Raw genomic sequence first — 12,600 nt, 5'->3', positions numbered from 1 at the left:
TCTCCCTCTAAACCAAGAGCTGGGGTCAGGGTTTCTCCTCAAGGGTGAAGGTCACGCCTTAAACATCTTTTTCCCCCAGCACCTAGCCTAGAGCATGGCTCTTGGTAGGGGCTAAGTAAATGTTTGTTGAAACAACGCATGAGTAATTTAATGAACAACAGCAAAAAGGGTACCACAATCCATTAATTTGCTCATTGTTTCACTGGGGATTGATGCATGAGAAAAAAGATAACGTAAGAGATGATTCAGTTGTTGCCTGCTTTGGACAATATTTGAACACAGTCTGTCGGCCAAGTTAGTATTAACCCAGGTTTATCCATTTCACCACACCAGTGGCAGCATAAAAATCCTCTGACAGATGCAAAGAGCAGCAGCTGCAGGCAGCAGCAGGCTCCGCCGGACGGTAAGTCATCTTCTCTTCTTGGGAGTAGTGGGGTCCCCAGGCGCAGGTGTTTCATTGCTCTTTGTCACGTTTCAGGGGGTATCTGCCTTAGGGAAGTTGACAGGATCCAGTGTCATAAATATGGGGCGTATTTCTGGAATCACCTCCATCCACTATTCTTCCCACCTCATGGCCTCCTCCCACTCAACCACAATGCCCTCCACCCCTCACTGCCCCTTCCCCCACTCAGATGAGGTGGACGGAGGAGGCAGTGAAGGGTGAGGATGGGGGAACACTGAGAGGGGGGCAATGGAAGATAGGGGCCATTGTTGGGGGTGGAGAGCACAACGAGGGACTGCGGTGGGCTGCTCAGAGCCATCATTCTGGTTGGCAGAAACCAGGGCGTGAGAAGGCTTCTCTGGCATCTGAAGAACTTGTACTTCATCCCCTTGAAGCTCACGGGGAGCCAGGAAGGGGAAATGATGATTTACACTTTGGGGAGCCAACTCTGGCTGCAGGGTGGCTGGAAGGGTTGATAGGGGGCAAGACTGGTGGCTGAGAGATGCTGTCTTAGTCAGCTCAGGCTGCCAGAGCAAAACACCATAGCCTGGCAGGCCTAAACAACCGAAACTTATTCTCTCACCCCGCTGGAGGCTGGAATCCAAGATCAGGGTGCCAGCGTGGTTGAGAGCCCTCTTTCTGGCTTGCAGACACGTCTTCTCACTGTGTCCTCATATGACCTCATCTCTGTGGGTGCACACGCAGGGACAGAGACAGGGGAGAGCCAGTGCTCTGTGTCCCTTCTTATACGGGCGCTAATATATGGCCACAGATATGGGACCCTCATGACCTCATCTAACCCTGCTCTCCTCCCAAAGGCGCTCCCTCCAAAGACCATTACATTCAGGGTTAGGGCTTCAACATAGGAATTTTGAGCAATGTAAACCTTCAGTCCATACCAGATGCTGTTTCAGTGGCTCAGACAAGGGATGCCAGTGGTGGCAGTGAGGATGCAGATGAGTGGACTCAGTGCCCAGAGCTGTGCCAGGTACTGTAGGAAACAAGGATGAGAAAGAGCTGGCCCTGCCCTGAGGAGGTTAGACTTGAAGGCAAACTCGAGTCATGGTTCACGTGTCCCCCTGCCCATGGATGGTGCCATAAACCCCACCATTAGAGCACCGTCCACATTCAAGGCCTGACCTCTGGGCTCAGTCAATGAACGGAGCCACATCTGGGGGCAGAGAGGGATTTTCACCCTGACGATGGGTTAGGAGCAGTAGGTGCGAGGACTCAGAGGGTCTAAGTCAGGTGCCAGAATTTCCCGAGACGACCTTTGCCAGGCCCTTGGTGCAGCCGATGTCCAGGTCACCGAGCACCACCTGGGCTTTATTTCAGAAGCCACACTAGCAGCTCTGAAGCCAGACCTGGGCTGCATCTGGGTTTTATGCTGCTAGCAAGTGCTTTTGACAAGACTGAATCTTTCACGGAAAAATCTGGACTTCCAGCTTCTTCAGAAACATAAAAACATCTAGCACCACTGACCCAGTACTCCTGCGCGGTAACCACAGCTGGAGCTGGGCAGGGCCTGCCCCCTCGGCCCGGGCACGATGCTCCCTTCACTGTAGTCCCCAGTGCTCCTTCTTTAATGACACTTGCTGGCTCGACACGTGTGTGTTTCTGGCTGAATCTCCATAGGCATTTGAATCTGCAATCCTTGCTTTCTCTCTCCTTGTGGTTCTTCCCTTTCCACACTTTTCAGGATTTTGTCATGGACGCTGTATTAAAAAAAAAGAAAGCAAAACAAAAAAGAAACCCAATGTGGAGAGGTGTCATAGGATTTCATAGTGACAAGGAATTCCAGGTCCAGGATGAGGAAAGGACATGCACAAGGACCCACTGGCAGCACAAGCCAGAAGCAGAATGGGATCCTTTGTCATCACATCTCTTATCTTTAATTTGTCTGAAGTCATGTTCCAAAATCCTTTAGCCTTCCCTCTTAGATCTAGCCAGCATCCTCCAAACAAGGACCAATGTTGCCCCACCCAGATAAATAGCACCCAGGTCATAATGAGCCCTTTTTAAAGCCCCTCGATATTGAGAACACGTTCCGTGGAATGTTCACCTATATTCCTCTTGCTTCCTATCATAGCTCTCTGGATTGCTGCAGAAATGTCCCACAGGAAAATGCACCTGGCTCTCTCTCTGGTCCTCACCCTCTGCGGACTTTTGAATAGCATCTTCTGTGAAACGCAACCAAACCCCAAACGGGATCCTCACCCGGTCTCATCAAGGAAAACGTCGCCTCCCTCCCACGAGACAGACACTGACCACGAGGCTTTTGCCTACAAATTGTTCGAGGCTCTGTCAGTTGAGTATCACAGGAAGAATCTCATCTTCTCCCCTGAGAGCATCTCCACCGCCTTGGCCATGCTCTCCCTGGGGACCAGGTCCACGACGCTCTCCAACCTCGTCGCGGGCCTTGGATTCGACCTCCAAAGAATCAGAGCGTGGGAGGTGCACACGAGCTTCCAGAGGCTTGTTCAGACGCTGAACGAGCTGGATAGACAGAGGCACCTGAAGCACAGGGATTTCCTCTTTATCGACATCAACAGAAGGATTAAGCCAAAGTTTCTGCAGGAGACAGAGAGGTTATATGAAGTGGAAGCCCAGGTGGCTGACTTCCGACACAGAGGCATAGCCAAGGAGCAAATAAACCAATTTGTGGCTCAAAGACTAGCTCACAGAATCGAGGAAGTGGTCACCTCTCTGCATCCTCATACCTTCTTATTTCTCCTAAACTACATTTTCTTCAAAGGTAAGGTTTATGAAGTGCATGAAAACCCATTTTGGGTAACCCTTGCCCCTGTGTTTTCTAAAAGGTGTAAGTCAGAAAACATGCATCTTTTGGTAATTATCTCCCATTTTCTCATAGACCAGGAGATCCAGAACTTTATAATTGACTTTGACTTCACTGTGTTGTCTAGCATTTTTAAGGTTTTTTGCCTCCCAAGACTCTCAACCATATTGTTTGCCATACTTAAGATATTTCAAAGTGAAATGCAGTGATCCTTGCTGGTAAAAAAGGAAAGAGAAATCTTTTTACAGAGACAAAAGCACCAGCTAATTCATCTGTTTTGTAAGATCAGATGAGTGCGAGATGAGATTTGTTTTTTCAAAGCTGTATCCAGTGTTGAATTCAGGGTCACACACCAGGTGTCTAAAATGTCGCTTTAAATTTCTGGTCATGGATCTTGACATTGCTCATGTTTCTTCAGGTAGGCTCATGGTTGCCACTTCTGGGCATCTATTTCATACTGTCTTCCTCCTCTCAGAGTTCCAGTCTCCTCTCAGCCAATGGCTGCTTTTCCTACCTGAATCGGGACAAGAAAGCGATCAGACGGGATGTCCTTTGCAGGCCCAGCGCTGAGCCACCCATGCCCCTACACTTCTCCTCCCTTTGCCCCTCCTGTCACAGTGAGGAGGTGCTTATCCCTCACGCCCTCCCCCCTCAGGGTGGGTCCTCTTCCATCTTCCCTGCTCAAGGACTCCCCCACCTTCCTCTGTCCCAATAGCTCAAGTCCTTTTTTGTCTCCTTTTCAGACTGTAAACAGTGTCTCCCATCTCTCCTGGGCTCGTGACTTCAAACTCCCCAGTCTCTATACGCAGCCTGGACCACCTCTTCTGAGGTCCAGACTCTAATATTCATCTGTTACAGATATCTCTTTTTGGATGTTTCCCAGACCTTCCACCACGACCCCTCAACCCCTGCCCCCTCCCAACACTCACAGTCCTCCATGTCTCAGAGAATCACGATGTGGTCCACCCCCCTGCTCCAGATCAAACCTCTCCCTCAGCTTCCATATCCAATCCCACAGAAAGTCCTATGGACGCTGCCTGCAAAGTTTCTCTTGAACGCATTTGCTTCTCACCATCTCTTCTGCCACGTTCCTGGACCGGGCCACCACTCTCCCTTGCCTCGAGGACTTGCCCCAGCTGTCTAATTGCTCTGTTTCCATCCACGCCTCCTTCTAGTCCCATCTCCAATAAAAGCCCAGAGCAATCTTCTTAAAACATTAAGCCCATCACATCACGCCCCTGTCTGAAGCCCTCCCGTGTTTCCCATTGCATTCAGAATACAATCCCGTCCTACCTGGCCGTGTGTACTTGGAGCCCCACTCATCCCTCCGGTGTTACCCCATCTCTATTCCTCTTGCTCCTCATGCCTCACGCACAGTGACTTTCTCTTCCTCCTTAAATGCATCTTGTTCTTCTCTGTCTCGACCCAAGGTGTTCCTTCCTTTGGAATGTTCTTCCTCCCATTCTCTGCCAGATGGAGCGTCCTCTTCTGTTAAGCCTCAGACTAAATGCCCCCTCCCTCTCCTCAAAGAGGCCCTCCCTGGCCATCCAAAGGAAGTCCTTTCCAGCTGGCGCTCAGCTCCTTACTTAGGTCTGGAGCATTACGAAAGCATAAGCTCATCATACTTTGTAGTCGTTTACGTTGATGGGTTGCTTTTCTCTCTGTATCCCCCCTTGAAAATAAACTCCGTGAGAACACAGACTCCCTCTGTTTGTTCACTGCTGTAACTTTAGTACTTAGTACAGTACCTGGCATATTTTAAGTGCTCAAGAAATTTTAAGTGTTAGTTGAGTAAATGAATGGATATCCGATCATGACTTAGATAGGGTTCCTACCAGAACATGAAGATTGGCTGGCTTTTGCCTGATAGGGGAGGGAAATTCCCATAAAGCAATGCTTCCCAGCACAGGATGCTTTCTCAAGCTACTGGGACCATCTGTTATTCATATTTGGGTCCACAGTTCCAAACTAGGTGCCTGGGATGTAGAAAGTGCTCCACAATGATCTTGGAGGAATGATTTCTCTGGAAGCTCCAGGGAACTGTCCCACGTGATTCCCTCTGAAAGCTTTCCACAAGCTTTGTCCACATTGCTCTTTCAACGGCGAGGAGTACAGAGAACAGAACGGAGAGGACTGTGAGCCCGGCTATAGAATCAGAAGCGAAGACCTGAAAACATTAGTAGGAATTTTCCAGACCAGACCAGATGGCCCTCACTCTGGTGACAGATGCACTTTTTAAACTGATGTGTACCTTGAATCTTCTTTTAAATCCACTGGGGAAGGACATGATTTGAAGTAGGATTCTACTCAGGTTTGTGCGTGTGTGTGTGTACATGTGTGCAGGGGTGTGTGCTTCTGATGAAAAGTTTCTCTCCTTGAATAAGTTAAACAATTTTAAATAGATTTCTTTGCCATCGGACTCTATATAGAACTCTCTATATAGATATATGTATAGAACTCTATATGGAACTCTAATACACTAAAACGCAGTGAGAATTTTCAAAGAAGGGATATTGGGGTCAGCGTTCCCCAAATTATTTGACAACAAAACCCTTTCTTGGTTTTATAGTTCCAGAGGCAACTATTTTTAGTGACATCTGAGAAATACAGATTTAAAGAAATCCTATGGTGAATATTTTTGAAAATCATGCATTTGCCTTTCTTTTCTTTGCATCACTCTAGAATTTTAAATGTTCTAGAAGGTCAAGGTATTGCTGTAAAGAGACTGTTTCCTTCCCAAGTCGATCACCTCTGGGGTCCCCGAAGGTGTGAGTGGAGATGCCTTTTCCACCAGGTCACTCTTGGGCTTTTTCCTTCCTGATTCTCCTAGGTGTTTGGGAAGTAGCTTTTCAAACCAGGTTCACGCAGAAGGAGAACTTCTTTCTTGAGGACAACACCTCGGTTCAGGTGCATATGATGAGGAAGACAGAGCGAATGATTTATAGCCGAGCGGAGCACCTATTTGCTACAATAGTCAAACTGCCTTACACTGGAAACGTGTCCTTAGTCCTCGTGCTCCCAGACGCAGGACGATTCGACTTTGTTGCAAAAGAGTTGGCTGCCAGGCGAGCTAGACCGCTGCAATCCAGGGACACGAGGTATGCTGCCATGCTATTCTGGAGGGACATTCTGCATTCACGTTGAATTTTTTCTCAGACCTCATTTTCTCTATGCAAAGGTCTTATTTGGGGGGAATTGAGCATCTGGTTATTTCCTAGCATATTTGTAGAAAACGAAACAAACTGAACAGGAAGAATGTGGCCTGGATTCCATTATCAGCTGGAATCCCCTTAAACTGTCTTAATTATGGCTCTTTCGGTCACACGTACAGTATCAGAAATCCACTTCATATGTGCTCAAGGGGGTAAAGAAAGGAATTTATTGGAAAGATACATGGGTATTTCATGGAACCCAAGGGAATAAACACAGCCAGTTCTCATGAGGGACTGGAACAAAGGACGGCAACCTCATCAGAAACTCCATCTCTCTTAATATCGCTAGTCCTTGCTCCCAACCTCTGCAGCTCAGCAAACCAACTTTCACCACTTCAGTACATGACTCACTCACCCAAATGTTTTCTGAGCATCTGTTCTATGCCAGACACTGTTTGGTGCTGGGAATATAATTGTTAGCCAAACACATCTCCGCCATCATGGAATTTTCAGTCTGGTGGGAGAGGCAGAAAGTCAACTAACAAATATATAGTTTCAAATTCAGTAAAAGCTATGGAGAGAATACATAGGGTGATATAACAGAGAATTCAGTGGTGGCGTATTAATTAGGGATCTTAATCAGGGGGATCTTAATTAGATGTGAGGGTCAGGGAAGAATCCTAAGGAGGTAAATTTCAAGCTGAGACCACTATTGACAGACATGGCTCTCTTCCATTCCACTCCAGATTAAATCTAACATCTTTCAGTTCTAATTACATATTCCTGGAAGAGAGAATTGGATCAAGCCAGCTTAGGTATGGTATCCACCAAGATCCAATCAAATGTGGACAAATTACATAGCAGAAACATGGCTTCTAATGGCCCACTGCGCTTGTGCTGGGCGGGGCGGGAGGTGGGGGTTCGGGGTGTGTATCACCAGGCAGTAAATGTGTAGATTGGGAAGAAATCTCCAAATAATGTTTACCACCTGCCTTGTAGTGGCACAGACTACTTGCCAGTCAACATCTGCTATGGTTGAGGGCCACAGCACAGTGGAACTGCCTGCTACGGTCATGCCTCCCACAGTGTTCCTAGGACAGAGGGGACACAACAGTGGGGGAACCCACCTGAATGGGTTGCTGTCCAGTCAGAGGCTTACCACCACACTGACACAGGCTAAAATGTATTGGTTTGTGAGCAATCACAAATGGTGGGTGGGAGGGAGGGCTCTTGGCATTTTAAACCCCTGCTTATAAACCGAGGGTTGGTGGAACTCAGGGCTGGATCCCCTGGTCTGACCCTCATCTTCTCTTGGATAGAGAGCCTGTGAAGGGAATAATTTGAATAGGAACGTGCATTTTGAGCAAATGGTTTGTTTGAAAATTCACAATTGCTGCTCATCCTCCAGCCCCTTTCATCTCTTCCCAGCAAGCACCAGAGGCAAATGCTTTTCTTTTCCTTCCACTTGGAAGAGGCCATTAAACCTAAGCAAGACGGTCCCCTGGAGCCTAACGAAGGGACATAGTACAGCTTCCTTGTGGTTTTCATTCTTAACAGATTGGTGCACTTAATTCTGCCCAAGTTCAAGATCTCTTCCAGGATAGATTTAAACCGGCTGCTTCCCAAGGTGGGCATCGAAGATATATTTTCTAGAAGAGCAAACTTCTCGGGCATCACAGATGAGACTTTCCCAACAATTTTTGAGGTGAGTCGGGCAATTTCTAGAGTCTGTTTTATCCACAACAGTCCTGATTGAAAAACTATTTATTTTCTAAAAACAGCTGTTATAACTCTCATCTGCCTTGGCCCATCGGCTTTTGGGGTTCTTGAGTCATTCGTTCCTTCAAAAGGAATTGCATGAAGCATTTTTGGAGGTCCTGGGGAGACAGTCGTGAGCGAGCCAGACAAATTCTTACTCTCGTAGCCATTTCCATTCTCTTGACAAAGCAGACAATGAACGCACCAACAATTAGATACGCATTATTTCAACCGGTGATACATCCGCGTGGAAAGGAAAGCAGAGAAATTGTGAATAGCACGCTGGGGTGGAGTGGGCAGACTTGAGATGGGCCGGCCAGGAAAGGCCTTAAGCTGGATTGGCCGTTATGCAGAGGCCTGAATGAAGGGAAGGAGAGAGCAAGGAAGCAAATATGTCGGGACTCGTGTTCCAGGCAGAGGGAATGGCAAGTGCATCCTGATGGGCTGTGAACTTGACAATCCTGAGGAACCCGGAGAAGGCCCCTGCAGCTAGAGGGGTGAGTGAGACAGAGAGTGGTGGGAGGCGAGGAAAGAAAGCAGGCAAGGCCAGGTCACGTGGGTCTCGCGGGTCCTGGATACAACTGGGGTCTGTTCTGACTGATACAGGAGACCGCTGAGGCTGACATGAGTTGAGGTCTGTTTTACAAAGACTGCTTTTTGCGGCATGGAGGATAGGCCAAAGGCACTGGAGTGAGAGGGCGGAGCAGTTAGGAAGATCAGTGGATAACGCAGCTGAGAGGTGACACGCTTTGATAGGCGTTAGAGGGCGTGTTAGTGGTGGGGAGGAGGCTCAGCGAGAGTTTTGAAGACGGGCCTGGGGTGCAGGGAAGGAAGAGTCAGAGAGGAGGCCAGGTGTGTAGCTGGAGCTCGGTAAATGATGGAGCCAAGGCCTGAGAAGGAAGGATGGAGGAGGAGTGGTCTGGGTGGGAAGGCAGGGACCGGCTCTGCCAAGCTCAAGGTGCCTGTTAGACATCCAGAGCATTTATGAGATAATTTCACCTATCCCAGTGGGCACCCGGGTCTGCCTCCTCCACCAAGGTCACTAACTGGCTGACTACCACCCCGTAACACTTTGCCCAGGTAGCGATCATACCCCCTCACCACGGTGCAGCACCTGACAGATGACAAAGCACTTTTCCACGCTTTCTCTGACCTGATTCTCTGGATGACCTTGGGGGAGGAGGCAGGATCTGTTCTCTAACTGAGAGATGAGGGAGCTCCCAGACATCAGACAGAGCTTCCAGGGTCAGGACCCTGCTGGGATGCACTTCTTTCGGGGGCCCAGTGGGTGAAGGCCCTCCTCAGTGTGTTCACTTCCAGCAGAATCCACTCGGCAAGTGTACACTGAGAGCTGGGCGTGAGGCTGGGTTTGAGAGATGCTGAGCCCCTCACAGTCACACGAGCAGTGTCACCACGGTCCCCGCAGGGCCTCCTGCAGATCACAGGGGCGGATGCAGATCCACACAGAGGAGGAATTGTCCTCGCTTGGTTGGAGACCGGAAAAACTAGCCTCTTCCTTCCTCATCTTGCTTTTCACCACATGCTTCTTGAAAGTCTTTGAAAGGACCATCCCTCAGTAATTGGATGGGCTTTTTTTCTGAGCCTTCAGACCGCCCAGAATTTCTCTGAGTTCTATTCCCCTTTCCTCTCTTTTGAAAACCCAAACTGTTTGAGCCGTATGCCCTGTGCTGGGAGAGTCTGAACTCAGCAATTACCAAACGTAGCATCAGCTCCTCCCAGAGGCATCTGGCCCTCCGTGGTGGGTCCCACTGCTGAGAGCTTGGGGTGGCTTCTGAGGAGGGGCACCAGCTGTCAGCAGCCATGGGCGGAGCCGGCCTCTCTGACCTTGGCCGGGTCGGGCGGGCTGGGCACACTGCCCTGGCTCGTTCTCAGGCCAGCCAGGTGAGTTTCACACGCAGAGCTGCGACAGGATCCGTTTCTCCCCAGGCCATTCACGAAGCCAGGCTGGAGGTGAATGAGAAGGGCGTGATAAAGGCCGCGGCCGAGGACGTGCACGCGAAGAGGGCCCATCACGCCCCACACGCGGATGCCACGGTCGTGAAATTCAACAGACCCTTCTTACTGTTCGTGGAGGATGAGCTGAATCAAAGACAGCTCTTTGTGGGCCAAGTCTTCAACCCGCTCCAGTAGAAATGTGGCCTGAGTCAACGGATCAGGGCTGGGGGGCTGTCTGCCAGTTCCTGCTGGGTGCCAAACTGAAACTGAGCTGCTCATGAATAAAGTGAATAAAATTTACTGCTAATGAAGATACTAAGATGTGTGGTCTGAGAACGGAGTTGGGGCGGGTCATTGCTGGTCTTCTGTCCAGAATCAGGGTGAGAAGGGGTTGGGCGGCCTGCTAGGGACATTGGGCCAGGGTATCTTCTGTCCTAGAACAGCCTCGCCATATGCAGGGAAGCAATTCTGTGAACAGGGTGTGGGAGGCCCACTTCAGTCTGTGGCTCTCCCACGAGTCTTCCTCCCCGCCCAGCTGGCAGTCGGAGCCCAAGCCTGTCCCCTCATCTGTACAACAGGAGCCATACCACCTTCCCCGGCAGCCCCAGGAGGAGGCAGAGTCCCGCCACAGAGAGGAGGGTGGGAAGAAGAAGTGTCAGCACCCTCAGTGAGCTTCCCTGTGGTCACCCAGCCCCAAGGGGAAGTGGGGTGCCTAGGAGGGCAGGGGGCCCCAAATATGTTGGCAGCACCTCCTCTGTTCCACACCCTGGCCTCTTTTCATCCTTACAACAACCCCTGATAAGGGAATTATTATTGCCCACAACTGGATAGGAAGTGAAACTGATGAAAGAGAAGAGACAGGAGGATGGTCACGCATGGAAGGGGTTTGTGTGTGTATGTGTGTGTGCGTAGGGGAGGCTGGGACTTGGGTACCCCCTGGCTAGCCATGACTTGCCTTAGACATATGGGATCATATGGGATCATGGGGTCTGATGGCAGCCAGTCATTTGACAAGGGAGGTCAGACCCAGAGGCCATGGGCATAGCTGGCGAAGACATTGGCCAAACACACTGACCCAAGAGTGAAACCTGAGATACAAGACCTTGCCTGGGTAGGCTAGCTCAGTGCAGCAAGCTGTGGCAGACTAGGCCAGAGGTGAAACAGAACTACTCTGGTGGAGAGCCAAGGCTCAATGCAGAAAACACAAGGCTGGGACTGAGACTGAAGGCCCAAGACGGGGCATGAGAGACTGCTGAGCCACGTAGTGACATGACCAAGCTGGAGCCACCTGGAGAAAGCTCCATCATATCTAGGAGCCAGGGGCTGGATGAGAGAGGACAGGGCCCAAGGAATCCACCAACTGTCTAGCTGTGGTGGGGTTTAGGAGAAGACACGAGTGTTTTCTGGGAATGAATGTGACCCTGAAGGAATCTCATTTGTTACCCGAGGAGTCACCTCAAGGCCTGAACTTTCATTCATTTAACAACTATGTTCAAATACCCAAGAAAAGAGCTTGCCATTTACATCACCACTTACAACCCAGCTTCCAAGAGAGGTGAGGCCTGAGAATGGGCCACGCGAGCAGCTTGGAGAAGAAGCTCAAGGAAGGAGCTTACTTGAGAGAAGAATGGTAAGGTGGATTGTTCCAGAAAATGTGGAGGACGTGGTGTCAGCAGCATAACCAGATGGAGGAAGGCCTGGAGATCCATGCTTGCGCGTGTTTCCTATCCAAGCAGACGATGGAGAAGGCAGAGAGGGAAGGTGCTCATGGAAGACGTTGAGGGCCTCGTGTCTCCTCCTGATCATGGAGGAGAAGGAGGGTCTGGTGTCCCTCGTGCTAAAGGACACTCACAGATAATGTTCAGTTCTAATGTCCCATATGCCGAAGGGTACACACAGAGGACGTTAGGGGCCCGGGGTCCCACAGGCTAAAAGGAGGTGGGCAGTGATACACACAACAAGAAGATGATCAGCACGTGCAAGAAAAAGGCTGAGAAGCAGCGGGGACCCAGGTCAACTCTGTAGACTTGGCAAAGCCCATTGGCCCAAGCAGTCACGGTGAGCCGCACCATCTCACCATCTCACCAGCTCGGTGCCACAGCACGCGGTGCCTTCACGGGAGGCCTGGGCAGGCTGCTTCCTGACTGTAGCAACGAGCTGGCATGATTCCAAGGTGGAGTTAAAGGTGAGAGGGGCTTCTATTCACTAGAAGTGTCAGGGCACATTTGCATGCCCTTTGACTCCGAGATTGAATGTACAGGAAATGTGTCTGTGTGTCAAGGTCAAAGATGCTCACTCCAAGGACAGAGCTAAGCACCCCAAAGAGGTGGTGCGCATCCTTTTGCCTACCCCCACATGGCATGTGTGATGGTTAATTTGATGTGTCAACTTGACTGGGCCATGGTGCCCAGATATGTGGTCAAACATTATTCCAGATGTTGCTGTGAAGGTGTTTTTTGGATGAAATTAACATTTAAATTGGTGGACCTTGGGTA

General features: G+C 49.9%; 1 protein-coding gene across 1 annotated transcript; it reads left to right on the top strand.

Annotated features, from left to right (window-relative positions):
- The first annotated feature begins 320 nt into the window (after positions 1–320).
- LOC103543035 (uteroferrin-associated basic protein 2-like) lies at positions 321–10,420 on the top strand. The gene is made up of 5 exons (XM_008509959.2): positions 321–403; positions 2,532–3,197; positions 6,070–6,337; positions 7,949–8,096; positions 10,097–10,420. Exons 2-5 carry the CDS (start codon positions 2,552–2,554, stop codon positions 10,298–10,300), a joined length of 1,266 nt encoding a protein of 421 aa, XP_008508181.2. The 5' UTR covers positions 321–403; positions 2,532–2,551; the 3' UTR covers positions 10,301–10,420.
- The last annotated feature ends 2,180 nt before the right edge of the window (positions 10,421–12,600 follow it).

The sequence above is a fragment of the Equus przewalskii genome, chromosome 25, assembly GCF_037783145.1.
Source record: "Equus przewalskii isolate Varuska chromosome 25, EquPr2, whole genome shotgun sequence".
Classification (NCBI taxonomy): Eukaryota; Metazoa; Chordata; class Mammalia; order Perissodactyla; family Equidae; genus Equus; species Equus przewalskii.
Note: the sequence above shows the minus strand (reverse complement) of the source record. Positions and strands in the feature narration are given on the sequence as shown.